We start from the raw sequence: 15,112 nt of genomic DNA on the forward strand, positions 1-15,112 counted from the left end.
TACCATATAACGATTATTATCAATAAGCCTGGCAAAATTGTCTATTTGGGCCCCGCCCCAGTGGGAAATTTGGTGGATTTGGGCCCCGCCCCATAGGGCCTACAGTCTTGCCCCTCCTGGAAAAAATCCCAGCTACTGCGCGCTGCGTGATGATGTTGCAAAGTTGCGGAAGTTCATTCATAAATTTTCCATTTCCACTCGACAACAACCCGGGACAACAACAGGCCAGCACGCAGCGCCGCAGTAGCTAAATCCCGAGCTAATCAGAGACATGCGTTTCTCTTTCAACAGAAAATATGTGACCATGTGACTGACACGATGTACGCTTCAAATAATTATGCTCTCGGCGTCGAAAGTATGATAATGGCAAATATTTATAATGAACACTCCCTTATTTAGCCACACCTCAGTTCCTTTCTCGGGTTGCCTGGTATATCAGCAAAATCCTACACCTATCGCCTTCCCTTGGTAAAATCCCTGATAAAAACTCGTGATATTGAAATTGAATTTCAGCGCCAGAACTTCCGTCATTCTAGCATCATGGATGGATATGCAGTGGCGCCGCTAGGGGGCAGTATTTCCCCAATATTTTTTCTTTCCCACCCAGTTTTTAGGCAAAATCCCCACAATTATGTAATTGTTCACTTTTTGCGGCAATTTAGTGCAATGATTTCCAAGTGCCCCCGTCTCAAATTCACTTCCCCCCCCCATGCCCCCGAAAAAAAATTCTGGTTCCGCCACTACGGGTATGGCCATAGCTAGGGGGCTTTCCCACCCACCCCCAGTTGCCCTTGGTTATGCTGGACGTACGGTATGAGAAATTTAGAGCTTGTTCAATTCCACCAATTTTAGACATTTTAAAGGTATATACAGTGTATATAGCCTATTAAAACGGATCACAGTCAAATAAAATATCGTAGGCCTAATAATTTTACCAATGGCATTTATTGAGCTGCTCCTATGGTTTAATATTGATATTATATAATTGAGCTCCTTGTCAAGCTCCTGAGTACAGGGACTAACTGAGCTCCCGGCGCTTTTTTCAGAAATGAAGGCCTGGCCTTAAATGAATAATTAAGATTGAGGCAGCCTTTTGTTTCATTTTACAGAACTTTTTTTTAGTTCCCCATAATTAGTGGGTTTTTTTTTAATGGGGAGTAGGCTTTTAAAACGAAATTCAAATTTGGCAATATTTTCCATTGCTTAACGAATTTATTTGCGTGAAAATTCCTAAACATGTGGCCAGAGCGGGATGAGTGGTATAAAAATCTTAACTTGTGAGAAAGGACGTAGGCCTAGGCCTATGGGGTTGTATGAGGTTGTGGATCACGAAATGCCCCTTTAATGTGTGCTAGGTAGGCCTAAAGTCATTCTTCCTCCCTTTCGACATGCCAAAATTTATTCCTCCCCCCCCGGCTTGCCAAAAATTGCGTTCTCGAAATCGAAGGCTGTGCAATCAGTAGGCCTACCGGTATTAGCCTACTAATTATAAGCCAAAATTTCCAAGCGACTCGCTAAAAATCGCTTGCCTCCCGTCTCGGCCAGCCAAAAATCACTTGTCCGCACCCCCCTGGACTGTGGCCTGCCGAAAATGCCCCACCCCCTTTGCATAGGCCTAGGCCTACGCCTATAGCCTATGCCAATTTTTTTTATCCCCAATTTTCATACCCATACCTTAAATGGATTTTTAAATATCTACCTGTTGCAAGCGCAGCAAGCATGAAAATGTGCACATTTTTTTCGCTACCTAACTACCCCCCAACATTTTCCCCTTCCATGCACCAGGTTCATTGGCGCTAGATTTTAAGCTAGAAAATACCTAAATATTTTAAAATCCAAACTCGGCAACACCACTTTATCGGGCAAATAGAGCCCGTCGACACGTAAACAGCGTGTTTAAAAAAAAAAAATGAGAGTGTCACTTTTGTCCAAAAATTTGAATTTTGGCCTTGAGCAGCGACAATCAGAGGTAAGAAAAAACACAGTATGACGCAGCTTGAAATATAGAATCACTATATCAATTTTGAAGTTTGTACTTCAAAGCATAAGCCGAAACGAGGTGAAATGGTTCTAAAAAAAATTGATTTCGCTGTATCTTTTTATCGCGAAACTAGACAATTTGACAGCAGCGAGTCGGAAAAATAGCAAATATCTCAATTTTCTGCTATCGAAATAAAAATTTAAATAGCACCTGCATATAGAAGAGGGTTTATAGAAATAATGTAGGTCAGAATTTTGTCTATGAAATCGTGCACGGAATTGTTATTACCAGTGTTCGAATTTAGGAAAAATAAGTGGTTGTCCCACGGACAACCAGATTACAATTTCTGGTTGTCTGTCTAAGTTTTTGGTTGTCCGTAGGCCTACAAATGTGACTTTTGGCTAGATTTATGGTTGTCGGCGGACAACCGAATCAGTATTTTGGTTGTCCGGTGACTTTTTTAGTTGTCCCGGGCAACCGGACAACCAAAATTTCGAACGCTGGTTATTACTGGTTACAAAACGACATACAAGTGGAGGCCATTTTACTTCAAATTCGGCAAACATGTAAGCTTACTAAAACAAATCGAGACAAGCAATATCAAGAATGAATATGCACATTCTTTTATTGACTTGTTTGTAATGTCGTCGTAGTTCCCAACAAAATCGCCACTTCCACTGAGAAATTATGGCCGTGTTCCCAAAAATCTTGATGCTCGGATATTGAAAAAAAATTGAAATGTTTGAAAAGTACATTTCTTTTTGAGCCAAGTGGAAAATTCAAGCATAATAATAACCCTTACACTTTCAGCTTTTAGACGTAGTTTGCTTTTTCTCTCTACGATATTTATTTCCAGAAATAGATAATTTTAAAGGGGGCTACATGCAGTCTCATTCTGGATCGATCATTGCAAAGTTTAGTATATTAAACCTTAAACTCAGTTACCATCATTACTAGATTCATATTAATGGAGGGAGAGAGTTGTGGTTTGTACCATCTCTGACATTTTACTGATGACTTGGAGGCTAAAAAAATCAAATCACACTTTTTTACCTTAAAATTAAAATTTTTAATCACTTGCCAAACTTAAAAAGCAAACTAGAGTTTAAAATTTTAAGCTTAATCCCCTCAGCCCTACTGACTATTCTTAAAATAAATTATGCATATTCATAAAAATACAGGTGAATCTCAGTCTGTGCATCCAAATGAATCAATGAGCATGCTTACACTTTCATTCAGACTATTATATCATACACAAACAGATAACTTTGTGATTTATGTCAATGTATTCATCCCAGTGATTATATTGATCAATTAATTGAAATTACAAAGCACTGGTAATGTTATGCGTGTCAACAATAACAAACAATGCAAAAGTGCAATAACCTTGGTTTGAAAGCTGGTGTAAAACTTCTAAAGCCAAAAAGATTAAGGCTTTTGTCTATTCCAAAATTCTATGCAAATTGATCACCTTTATTGCAAGTAATCCAATAAACAGCTGTGTAAAATAAAGAAATGTCAGTACTAAAAGCCTCTTTGAAGTAGACTTATTAATGACTGTAAAGATCAAAAATTATTTTTGTTGTGAAATATGAGAAAGGACGCCCATTCTGAACCATGTGTTTCTATGTAAAGACGGTATGATTATTTTATAAAAATATTTCAAGGTATAAATATTGATATGACCATGATGTAACTGAATGATATAAATAAAGATATTGATATTTCTGGACGTGACAAGGTCTTAATTGTCATATAATTAACAAAGCATGACGGTGGTATTAATGGTATTCCCTCTGAGTTTCTTTTAAACATTCTATTGATGCTCTTTTAATATAAATCAAAAGCATGCATAAATATTTATATGGAAGACTCAAATACTTTGTCAGGTTTAACTGCATCTGGTATTCATGCCCGGATTCATGCATTCATTCTAAGAAATAATGTTGTTGATACTTTACAATTACTGGGTTTTTTTTTTCATAACTTGGGTTGTTTGTGTATTTGTGATGTTTTATAATGCAAAATATGTTATAATACTTTGGGCCAAAGGCCTGAATGTATTTAACAAAAACCTGAACTTGAACTGCCAGTTTTGAAATTTGGGTGTGCCAAATGAGGTATTTTCCCCAAATTGGCACAAAATTGGCTGAAAAATTCCTCAAATTGTATACAGTATTGCAAATTTGTCAAATCAAATTTTCACTGGCCTCTTGGTAAACACTGTAACCAGATCTCTGATTGGCTCAATGATCCATCTCAGTAACCAATCAAAATAGCTCTTAGAGGCTGATAATGTGGCCAGTAGTGTCTATGGGTGTAAAACAAATACACATACTGAGCACCTTCCATACAGTCTCCTGTCAACCTACTTCCTTAGTGTGTAGGCCCCTTCCTCTCTGTTCCTCATGATAGGTATGGGACTGTATTGTAACATAAACATTGTCAAACAAATTCAGAACACAAGGCTCTTTATAATCCAATAAATATACAGGCCTTCATCTTGACAATCTGTTGTAGCTTTCCAATGCCATGTTCCAGAGTTGTATCTTCAGTCTCCTGCAGAGTCCATTGAATCACCCCCGTTACTGATGTCTAGTAGTCTGATGCAGTCTTTGATTTCATATGTAATTGTCTGTTTTGTTTGGGATGATCCATTATGTTGGAGGTGAAGCTGAAAGACATTGTCAAGCTCTTTTACACCTGAAATTAGAATAGATAAAAAAAATCATGTATTTTGATCACATTTGCTAAAAAGCCTATTTTTAGCAGCAGTTTGGCATCTTCCCCCAAACCCTTGCCCAGGTAAGCATGATAAGTAACGCAACCATATCCCTGGTGCAACATTCATATCATCACCCTGCTACGATAATTGCATATTTTATCATTTTGAGAACAAGCACAAAATATTGTTCAAGCATACATCAATTATGTTATCATCCTATTCTTCCTTAAGTTTGTCCCGGGAGGGGGGGGGGCACTGCCACTTTGGACACTTATTTAGGGCTGTTAAGACCCCCTTTTTCAGCATCGCTGTCACCCAAAGACCCCATATTTGTTTACGAACACATGCTCTGTCACCCGAAGACCACCTTTTTTTCCATTTGATCTGTCACCCAAAGACCCTTATTTTTCAATTTGATCAGCAACTTTCATTTATCACTGATTTTGTTACTTACTTTTAAAAACACAAAGAAATTTGAAGCCATTTAGAACTAGAAATTCAATGATTAAGGTTTCTTTGGCACTGTTTCGGCTCTCACCCAAAGGTTCCATTTGAAAAAAAAAGGTCATGTTCTCACCCAATGACCCCATATTTTTTACATTTTGCTCTCACGAATGCCAAAATCATGCTCTCACCCAATGACCCCATATTTTTTACATTTTGCTCTCACCATTCACCAATGCCAAAAATCATGCTCTCACCCAATGACCTCATATTTTTTACATTTTGCTCTCAACGAATGCCAAAAATCGTGCTCTCACCCAATGACCCTATATTTTTTACATTTTGCTCTCACAGAATGCCAAAAATCATGCTTTCACCCAATGACCCCGTATTTTTTACATTTTGCTCTCACCGAATGCCCTTTGCTATGAAAGTGTCAGCCCTACACCTGTATCCATTTCATATTGAAGTGCCTCCCCCTGGAGTTTGTCTCATTATCAAAAAAATGACTTATCGTAGCAGGGTGACGATTTATGATTTAGAATTGAGATTAGACTAAACAGACAACTGATACACCTGGAGGAAAATCGATAACAAGCAATTGATTGATTTTGTTACCTCCTTAATTTTGTCAAGGTTGATACATAAATTGATGACATAACATTGAGTGTCTTCACCAAATATCAAGGACTATAAAAATAAAATAAATAATGTTTCTTTTGAGGACCAGGATCAGGAATATCATCAGTGTGTAGCAGACCAGGCTCGAAAGGCCATGTGGTCTGCGTGTACCCCCTTGAAGGACCTGGAACCAGTTCTATTATCTATATAAGACCCTGTTCACATTAGAAGATTTCTTCATTCGACGAAGATAAGTTAATCTTGATTAACTAATTAAGCATGCATACACATTACGCTGAACGAAGATCGAATGAAGACATTGCACTGTACACATTTCATGGAAATTAACGAAGCTTGAACGAAGCTATTAAGGCTATTATTTAAGCCGGCGAAGGTCATTTGTCACATGATCACTTTCCTTCATCGAACGAAGCGAGCGTACACATTACAAAATTAGCTTCATCAAACGAAGTATTCCTTTGTCGAAACAACCTTTTTAGCTTCATTGAACAAAGCAATTTTAATCTTCGTCAAAGGAAGAAAAGTGCGTACACATTAGGAAAAAACGATTTTTAATCTTCGTTTGAGGTTCGTCGAAAGAAGAAAATTTTCTAATGTGAACAGGGTCTATGACCAAACCAGGACCAAACCTTCCTTGCCTTTAGCATCCTTGGCAGTATGAAAATCACAAGAGCTCAAGAATCAGGCGATTTTTACCTATGCAGGTTCCTCTTGTCAATCAGTTCTTAAATTAGATAAAACTGATGCTGGAGATGAGCCAACAAGGCATCACTTGTGTTACGTCACTGTCACTGTGTCAATTCTTTTTGACATTTGGGGAGGGGAGGATTTCTTGAAGTCACAGCGAATCCAGCACTTTTGGCGACATAATAAGTTCATGATACAAATGCAAGTAAAATGCATGAAAAATATTTGCAATATTGAAGATAAAATGGTGAAATATGGAGCGAATGTGGAACAAATCTGTGCAAACACAAATATTAGCCTTTTTAGGCTAAAATAGCCAAATATGAGATTAACATGGTCCCGGAATTTGGATATACTCACTAATAGGCATCATCATTGGAGGATGATTGTACAACTCCTGCTATCAAAATATTGGGGAGATTCATCCTCACATCCCAGCAAGGATCTACGACTATGGGTGCTGGGGCAATTTGGTCAAAATGCTCAGACTCCTTTGTAAAACAATTTTGTATTTACAGGTCTCGCTGAATTAATGGCAGCCATTTTTGGCATCAAAACTCTCACTGAAATGCACTTAGTTTCGAAATGCTATTAATATGCACTGTACCCCCACCAATTGGCAGTGCCACAGGTAACAAATTGCTCCCACTCAGAGATCTTGCCCCCCTTAAAAAAACCCACCAAAACACAAAAATTAAAATTTTCACATAAAATTTGCGGAAATTTCATGTTTTTTTTAAACTCTGAAATTCATTTAGCAGCAGTAGCCCCAATTCCCCACAGAAATTTCTAATGCCACCACTTCCTCACCCAACCACCCCGCCCTGTCAATTTGAAAATCAAGTCCCTTCAACAAGAACCTCCTCAGATTTGTACTTAACTTTATTCATTTTCAGAAAAAAATGTGTTTTGTATAATATTGAGGGAAAAAATAGGATTTTCACATTGTTATAAAACAGGAAAAAATAAACCCTGTCTACTTCCACAAAAGGAGATTAAAGAACAAAATCACAATATCAGATTAAATTCCACGGTACTTGAAGTTTTTGCAGACAAATCATCAAATCTAATGCCAAGCAACCATACCATCCAAAATAAACATAAATAATTTTAACAGGAAATAAATCATTGATGCAATCAATCATAATCACTGTGTGGTTTTCCCTGTCAATCATCATCAAATTATGTCCAGCAAATCAACTGATTTTACAAGTTAAATTTGTATTTATTATTTTATTTGGTTTTTTTTAATCTGTTTTATTTATTTTTATGTATTTATAGCATTTTGTTGTTTCCTCCAGTAAGTATGGTATAAACAAAGAATAACAAAAGAATAAACTACAAAATCAAAAATGGTAGCATTTTACAGTTAGTTAATGGCCTGGAGGGGGTTCTCTCTGGTTAAAGGTGTGTATTATTGATACATGTATATCAATGGGTGGCTTTTCAGTGAAGAACAATGTCACTGGAATTTAGCTAAATACCTTAAAATATCACAGAAAGCTTGAAAATTTGAATAAATTTGATGCTTTTTTAGCAAACATATTTTGAAATTAAATTTTTTTTAAAAACTTTCTGATAAATTTTGGCCCCAAAACTGCTATTTTACATGACTTTAGCAAAAAGTAAAAAAAACCAAAAACACATCTCCCAAAATGCTAAATGTAGGACAGTCAGGCCCATAAAACAGTTCTTTTTTTCTGTGGCCTAATTCACTTCATCATACTGTTCATTCAGCAATAATATCAACTAGAATAGGTCTCGTGACATATCCAAATCCCCTGTGTGCAGATTTCGAGTGGAGATGTGCTCTATTTCATATGTCAAAATGCAACAAATATCTAATTGTGTATGGCCAGAAGGTAATGGTCACTATCGTCTGACCATGCTATAAGCATGTGTTACTTGTATGCTGGGCACATGGCTCAAGCTGACCGATCAGGTCATTGGAACAGTAAGGGAAGTGACATATTCAGGGGGCAAGGGGGCAGCTGTCATCCTTGTGAGGGTCTTGTTGTCTTGCCCCCCTCCCCCAGTGGGATGCTGGTTGTACTTTGTAGCCAATTTTTGACCATTTTCTTCCAATATTTCCCCCTTGAAAGTGGCTTTTTCCCCCTAGCCCCCTAAAGACTGAGGGCAAGCAGCTGTTGGTAGCTAGGTTGAAAGGGTGGGGGTGGGGCAAGTGATTTTGACATAAAATATTTGATTATTTGGATCAAGCACCTTTTTGAACTCATCCTACCTGTCAGTAGGATGAATTGCTAAGTTTGCCCCCCCCCCAGGTTTGGTGGTCTTGGTACACCCCTGTGCATGCTCCCTTAAAATGAAACCTCTCTAACCACATGAACCCCACCAACTCTCTAACCCCACTCCTGTAGGGCACATACACTCAGTCATCTTATCTATTTTTGTTTAAAAAATGACTTTCTTACTTTGAATTCTGAGTACTGTTGGTAGGAATACGTGTAGTAGGATTCCATGGGGAATTCCCCTAAATTTGGTGCTGATACCGAGACAAGAATCTGGCAACTCTGCTGCACCTTGCCCTCACTGTCGTCTGCTGCTGATTTGGATCTGGATAGAATACAACAAGAATTCATTTTAAAAGGGAATGAATGGTGACGAAGAATAATCCTGGATTTTAAAGAATTATGCAAACTATCTGCATTGTTTTGCCCTGAAGCAAAACTTTTGTCCAACTTTACCAGTAGAACATTTTTTGTTTGATTTCCACCTTTCCTAATCAAGTTTCCAAGATTTCTTTACCTTTATTGGTCATTGAAAAACACTTCTGTCTTGAAAATCAAATAGTTTTAAAACTTTTTCTTCATTTTTATTCCCCAAAGCCTGCTTTTCATTCAGCATGTAAATTCGGCCTTAAAAGCCCCAAAACAGGCTGAAAAAATATATAAAAATGAGTAAATTTGGACAACAAAAGTGCATGAATTCAGGCAAAAACCTGAAAATTCTCATGCCTGAAATGCAGAATAAACACATAATTCACTTATCCGGATTTTTCACTTTTTTTTATCTGGCCAATGCTCAGTCCAATCATGGCCGGATACAAGACATTGGACTGTAACACATCCATGCTTGTGTATTATTTGCCAAGGTTTCTACATACACCTACACATTAAATATCCATATTACATGCCTGGAAAAAGTGGGGAACTTGGGAACCATGTTCCCAGGAAATTTTGCTATTTAGAGGGAAATATTTGTCTTCTAAACAAAGAAATAATGGGAACATATACCTTTGCATCGGGGCCTGAGATTGGAATTCCAGTTTCCTTTCTCACGAAGTAAGGGCTAAGAGTAAAATTGTACAATTGTGTTTGGGAGTGGCCTTCTCTCTTTCTCTTTTTCCTAGCTATTTTCTTCCATTTCTTGCTTTGTTTATCAAAGCTATCTAGGCCAGCATGCATATATTAGCCTACACTGGCTATCCAGGCTTGTGCATTTGTATGAGCTTGGAACGGTCCATGGTTTTCCATGGATTAGCATGTGTTCCTCACGGACCAACCTGGGTAAACAAACAATACTGGAGGGAAATTTTGCAAACTTGGAGGGAGATTTTGATGATGTTCCCGGGAAGTATTGCAGGTTTATCAAAAAAGTAGTATAATGTATTAACTTGATTATCTCGGGCATACCTTTGGTTTGTTAAGAAAGTTGCAGCGTCTACAAGGAATGCACACAGGTTACCAATAGTAGCTGTATGGTCTGAGGACTGCCAGAAGAAAGAAATGACAAGATTAAGTTTAAAAGAAATTTGTTATATCGAGGGCTCAGAACCAGAAAGCCGTAACTCACTATCACCAGCTCTCACAAAATGAGCATAAAGTTGGTTCCTTGCACTGGTCTTCAAAAATCAGTATTTCCTCCACAATGTCTTTTGTTTTAAATTTTGTCATGATTAATGGACTGGACTGTATCTTGAGTCTATAGTGCCCTGGTGACATTATGCTCATTTTGTGGGAGCAGGTAATTGTTGTGAGTTGAGGCTTTCTGGCTCTCAACCCTAGATAGACGAACTAGTGATCCAGGGGGGCACTCAACTGAAATTTTGGTAGGGGTGTGCGGTGCCAAGTCTGTGACCATCGCCCAGCCAACGGTTTCATGTGTATGTAGTTTGGGAGCATAATGTGGGATGCACGGCTTTGTATGAATTCTCTTTGTGCTATACCGTTTTTATGGTCTAGTAGCATCAGGGTTAAAGTCTTATAGACTATGCCATAGTCAATTTTTGAGAAATTTAAAAATATGTTATTAATCTCGATATTACAATGTAATAAATAGTCTCAATATCATGTACCACAAATCTACATGTAGGCATTCTAAGTGATTCGTGTCCTGCCTTGATTTAAACAAATGGTTTTTTGGGTTTTTTTTTTAAAGAGGGCTCCCCTCATGCCTACCAGTGATTTTCCAGACAGTCTGATTATTTTGGAGAATTGCTCACGTTAGTGACCACTGTCCCCGAGAGAAAATCTTGAGTATCAAGCTATCAGAGGGCATAGCCATACAGTGACTGAACAGATCAGGAACATCTATCAGTTTTAAATGTGTAAAGGTAATAGCCAGAGTTTGCACAATGGCAAGTGGACCACAGAGAAGTCTACACATCTTACCTTTGGATGAGTGACATAGTAGTCCAAATTATCAACGATCAAAGCATCAGGAGATGACAGTGACGTGTGAATCCCAGCTAAATATTTCAACAAAGAATCCCTGTCTTCAAAATACCTGAAATGTTAAACAAGTGACTAGTTTTTTAAAAAGATATCATGTGTTTAGAGAGGATTTTAATCCCATGGCACTACTGCTTAACTTACATCACATTCTTGCTGAAAATGCACTTATAGATATAATTTCTTAGTATTTACTGCATATACATGTAAATATCCTGTAATATGGGCCTTGCCATATTGGATTTGAACCCAGAAATGAACTGGAAGAGGAACATACTTGATTTTCACCTCAATTTGTAAGCATTTTCAACATTCTTTAAAAATCATACCATAATACCTTATTTGTATGACTTACATGATGTGCACTTGTTTCATTAATATGTGGTCTGGTTTGGAGGCCCCATCAACCATGAGTGGCATTGTATCAATCTTTGTGTGTGTGATGAAGACAACTCGCATACCATCCATAGCACATGACAAGGCATACTGGAACAGAAGAGCCGTCTTGCCACTGAAAGACAAAATTGGAATTAAAAATGTATAAACATCAGGGATTCGCCCAAGAAGAGGGCGAAACCTGAAAAGCGAGGGCAAAGCTCACAGCGCATGCTATTATACTCCTACACATGTTGGTAGCTCATAGATATTATCAAAGTTCCAGTCTGTAACAGAGACTAGTTGTGCACCAAACTACAATAGATCTGGATTGTGATAAAATTTGGGGCAATTATAGCAAAACTGATTCTATTCGGTTACAAAGACAACAAGCAAGAGTTGGTAGATATTCTGTTGATAAGGTTAGAAATATCCATGCTGAATTTATATAGAAAGTAACAAACAATATACTTCCAGAAAACATATGTAAGCTATTTATGGGAAAGGAATATAAAAACGACATCAGGCGCAATCTAAGAAATGTTAACATTCCATTTCTGTCAGATAAATATAAGAAGTGTTCTATGTGGAATCATTTGTCATTTGTCATTTGTCATCTCCAATCACCAGCACATTCCTCTGGAAGTTTTGCATCCTTCAAAAGACTGTAATTCAGTGATTATGAGTAAATTAATTTGCATTATTTTTTCCTACTGCTTTATCCTGGTATACATTTTTAATTTGAAAATACATCTTTGTTTTTATTTGATGTCAAACTGTCAAGGGCTGATCTGGGCATGTCCATGCATTTATCAAAATTTATGGTGCACATTCAGAGATAATAATTTTTATTTTGTTGAATTCTGTTGGCCCTATAATTCAATTCAATTCTCTCTCACTTCAATGATCATGGTGAATAGAAATGATGGCCATTGATAGACATGTCCACATTGCTTATTATAGAGGGCGACATTCAATCCAAAAAGTTTGGACCACAGTAGCTCACAGTCAATGGCTTAAGGGGGTACAACACCCCTGGTTAATTTTTTGCCTATTTTTGCAGTTTTCTCAAAAATTATAGCACATTGGTGACAAGTAAGATAAGTATATTATAGGGGCAAGGACTACAACTACTGTACTGAAAATTCAGCAACTCAAAGTTAGTAGTTATTGATTTATTGATCAAATATTGGTTTTCCCTCATTTTTGACTGTAACTCCACAACTGTTGTCTGTGCTGAAATAAAATTTCCAGTGCAGTAGTTGTAGTCCTTCCCAGGGGGGCACTCAACACAAATGACCATACGGATATGCTCCCCGGAAAGACCCCCCTTTTGGGTTTCGCAGCTCGAAAGACCCCTATATTTGACCAAAATACAGCTCGAAAGACCCTTGATTTTGATAATTTCAGCTCTAAAAGACCCAAAATTGCTCATTCCTCATATTTCTTGTTTTTTCAGGCGATTTTCAACCAAAAAGCCAAAAAGACCCTTGATTTTGACTTTTCGCAGCTCCAAAAGACCCCATTTTACTTGTTCACAGCCGGTTCGCAGCTCCGAAAGACCCCTTTTACCGGTACGCCATCAGCTCCCAAAGACCCACCACCTCAAAATTCCGGGGGAGCATACCCATCAAAAATTTTGATGTGCCCCCGGTAGTCCTTGCCCCTATAATATACATATCTTACTTGTCCCCAATGCGCTAACATTTTTAAGAAAAATGCAAAAATAGGCACAAATTTGGGCAGGGGTGTAGTACCCCCTTAACTGTGTAATCCCCATAGGGAAATACAAAAATTTGAAATTTCGACACCAGAAACTTGACAACGTAGTCTAAAAAGTGCTGGTACTTTATCCTTGATACAGAAGTCAGCATGCAGTGAAAGTTAGATTTCATAAAATAAAATCGCCTTTGTTTAAAATGGATCATCGTGGTAAAAAATGATGCATTACATGCTTTTTTTGTACAGTAAGTCATTGTAAGGCATTGTCAATGATGGTCGCAGAAAAGTGCAGTTTTTTAAAAACAGACATTTGCCCATAACCTCTTAGATAATTTTTGACCTACAGACATGGTTGACCCCTCATTTTTTAAGTTAAATAATCACCTTTTTAAACAAAATAATTTCCATGTGAAATATCCTACTTGAAAATTTTGTGAACATGCCTACCATTGAGGTCACGTTACTGAAGTCATGAATATATTGCTTGATACAATCATGACATACAGTTTTTAGGTTTTCGAGAATGGCGCTCTGGGGGAGGGGCCACATCATACATTTTTGGTGAGAATGGTGACTATGTTCCCTCGGAATTTTGAGATGGGGAGTCTTTTGGAGCTGACACTGACAGCATATACCGGTCGGTAAAAAGTGGTCTTTTTTGGAGCTTCAAAAAGTTAAATCAAGGGTATTTCTTGGCTTTCTGGAAAAAAAACCCCGAAATGTGAGGTATGAGGAATTTAATCTAAAGCTGAAATGATCAAAATCAACAGTAGGTACTGTCTTTCTATTTCGGTCAAATTTAGTCTTTCGGACTGCGAAATCCAAAAAAGTGGTCTTTCCGAAGGAACATACCAGTCAAGTGTCCTGAAACAAGATCTCGTGATTTCCTGAAATCAGGAAATTTCCTGAAAACTTAATCTGTTTTTCTTCTTGAATTAAATTTATGCCTGCCGAATTCAGCAGACTTTCACTTTTTGACAACACTAAGATCAACTTTAAACGTATCCAATTACCTTTCACTGATTCCTAATAATAAGACCTTAGATGAGTTAATTGGACATTGTAGTTGAAGCAAATCTCTTCTGGGGTCAATAGTCTCTTTAATTTGGTCGCTTACATCTGAGAAATGGGTGGCCCAAGTTGGGAACATTCGCTTCATGGGCGCAGCCATATTGTTTATATCAAGAATATTGAGGGCGCTATAACATCTTTCATAACGATCAGCAGGTGATGATCAGCAAATCTTATACTGGAATAGTATAGACTTTTTTTTCACAGTAACTTGCAGTAACATGACATATTAAAAGAGAGCCCTCTCTTAAGGGATCTGGAATTAGCGTTTCATACTGCAGTTACTGTCCGTTTTCCTATACACAATACACAGTGCTCTCACCATTGACGCGTGACCCCTACAAATGATGTATGTTGGGAGAATGGACACTTGCCTAGTTAACATCACTATGTGAAAAATAACCAGCCAATATTTTATTTATTCTCCAAAACTTCTAGCAAATATATTTCTCTAACATGACCTAAAATTACAGCTAGGTTAGATGTTCAGAAATGGTCGTACTTTTGTAAAATATGAGTGAGGGCAAGGCATAGCTAGCCAACTCCCCGTGTTATTTGAATGGAGATTTGACCGAAAATATTGGTATCGGACCGCTCACTTCTGAAGGATGCCACAAAAAACCGGTAAAAGCTACATTTAAATTATTCTAAATAGGTTCTAGAAAATAAAGTTTTGTAACATGTCCTAAATTTTTAGCTAATTTAGGTGTTTGGAGAGGGTCGTACTTTTGTGTTTTAGGAAGGACATGTAAACGACAGATAACACCAAAAATA

The 15,112-nt window shown here is 37.6% G+C and overlaps 1 protein-coding gene across 1 annotated transcript; it reads right to left on the reverse strand.

Annotated features, from left to right (window-relative positions):
• Window positions 1-2,918: 2,918 nt before the first annotated feature.
• Window positions 2,919-14,463, reverse strand: LOC140166226 (ATPase SWSAP1-like). The gene is made up of 6 exons (XM_072189626.1): window positions 14,281-14,463; window positions 11,526-11,681; window positions 11,111-11,225; window positions 10,133-10,209; window positions 8,912-9,053; window positions 2,919-4,684 (listed from the first exon to the last, which is right to left on the reverse strand). The coding sequence occupies exons 1-6, from the start codon at window positions 14,436-14,438 to the stop codon at window positions 4,679-4,681; spliced, it is 654 nt and encodes a 217-aa protein (XP_072045727.1). The 5' UTR covers window positions 14,439-14,463; the 3' UTR covers window positions 2,919-4,678.
• Between the last annotated feature and the right edge of the window lie 649 nt (window positions 14,464-15,112).

The sequence above is a fragment of the Amphiura filiformis genome, chromosome 12 (genome assembly GCF_039555335.1).
Source record: "Amphiura filiformis chromosome 12, Afil_fr2py, whole genome shotgun sequence".
Classification (NCBI taxonomy): domain Eukaryota; kingdom Metazoa; phylum Echinodermata; class Ophiuroidea; order Amphilepidida; family Amphiuridae; genus Amphiura; species Amphiura filiformis.

Bases quoted from the DNA above. Each gene is read 5' to 3' on its own strand.
- LOC140166226 (XM_072189626.1), bottom strand. From the start codon at position 14,438: ATGGCTGCGCCCATGAAGCGAATGTTCCCAACTTGGGCCACCCATTTC. The intron at 10,210-11,110 runs GTAAGATGTGTA...TTCTTCTGGCAG, and splicing joins ACTATGTCACTCATCCAAAG to TCCTCAGACCATACAGCTAC. The intron at 9,054-10,132 runs GTATGCCCGAGA...TATTCTATCCAG, and splicing joins ACTTTCTTAACAAACCAAAG to ATCCAAATCAGCAGCAGACG.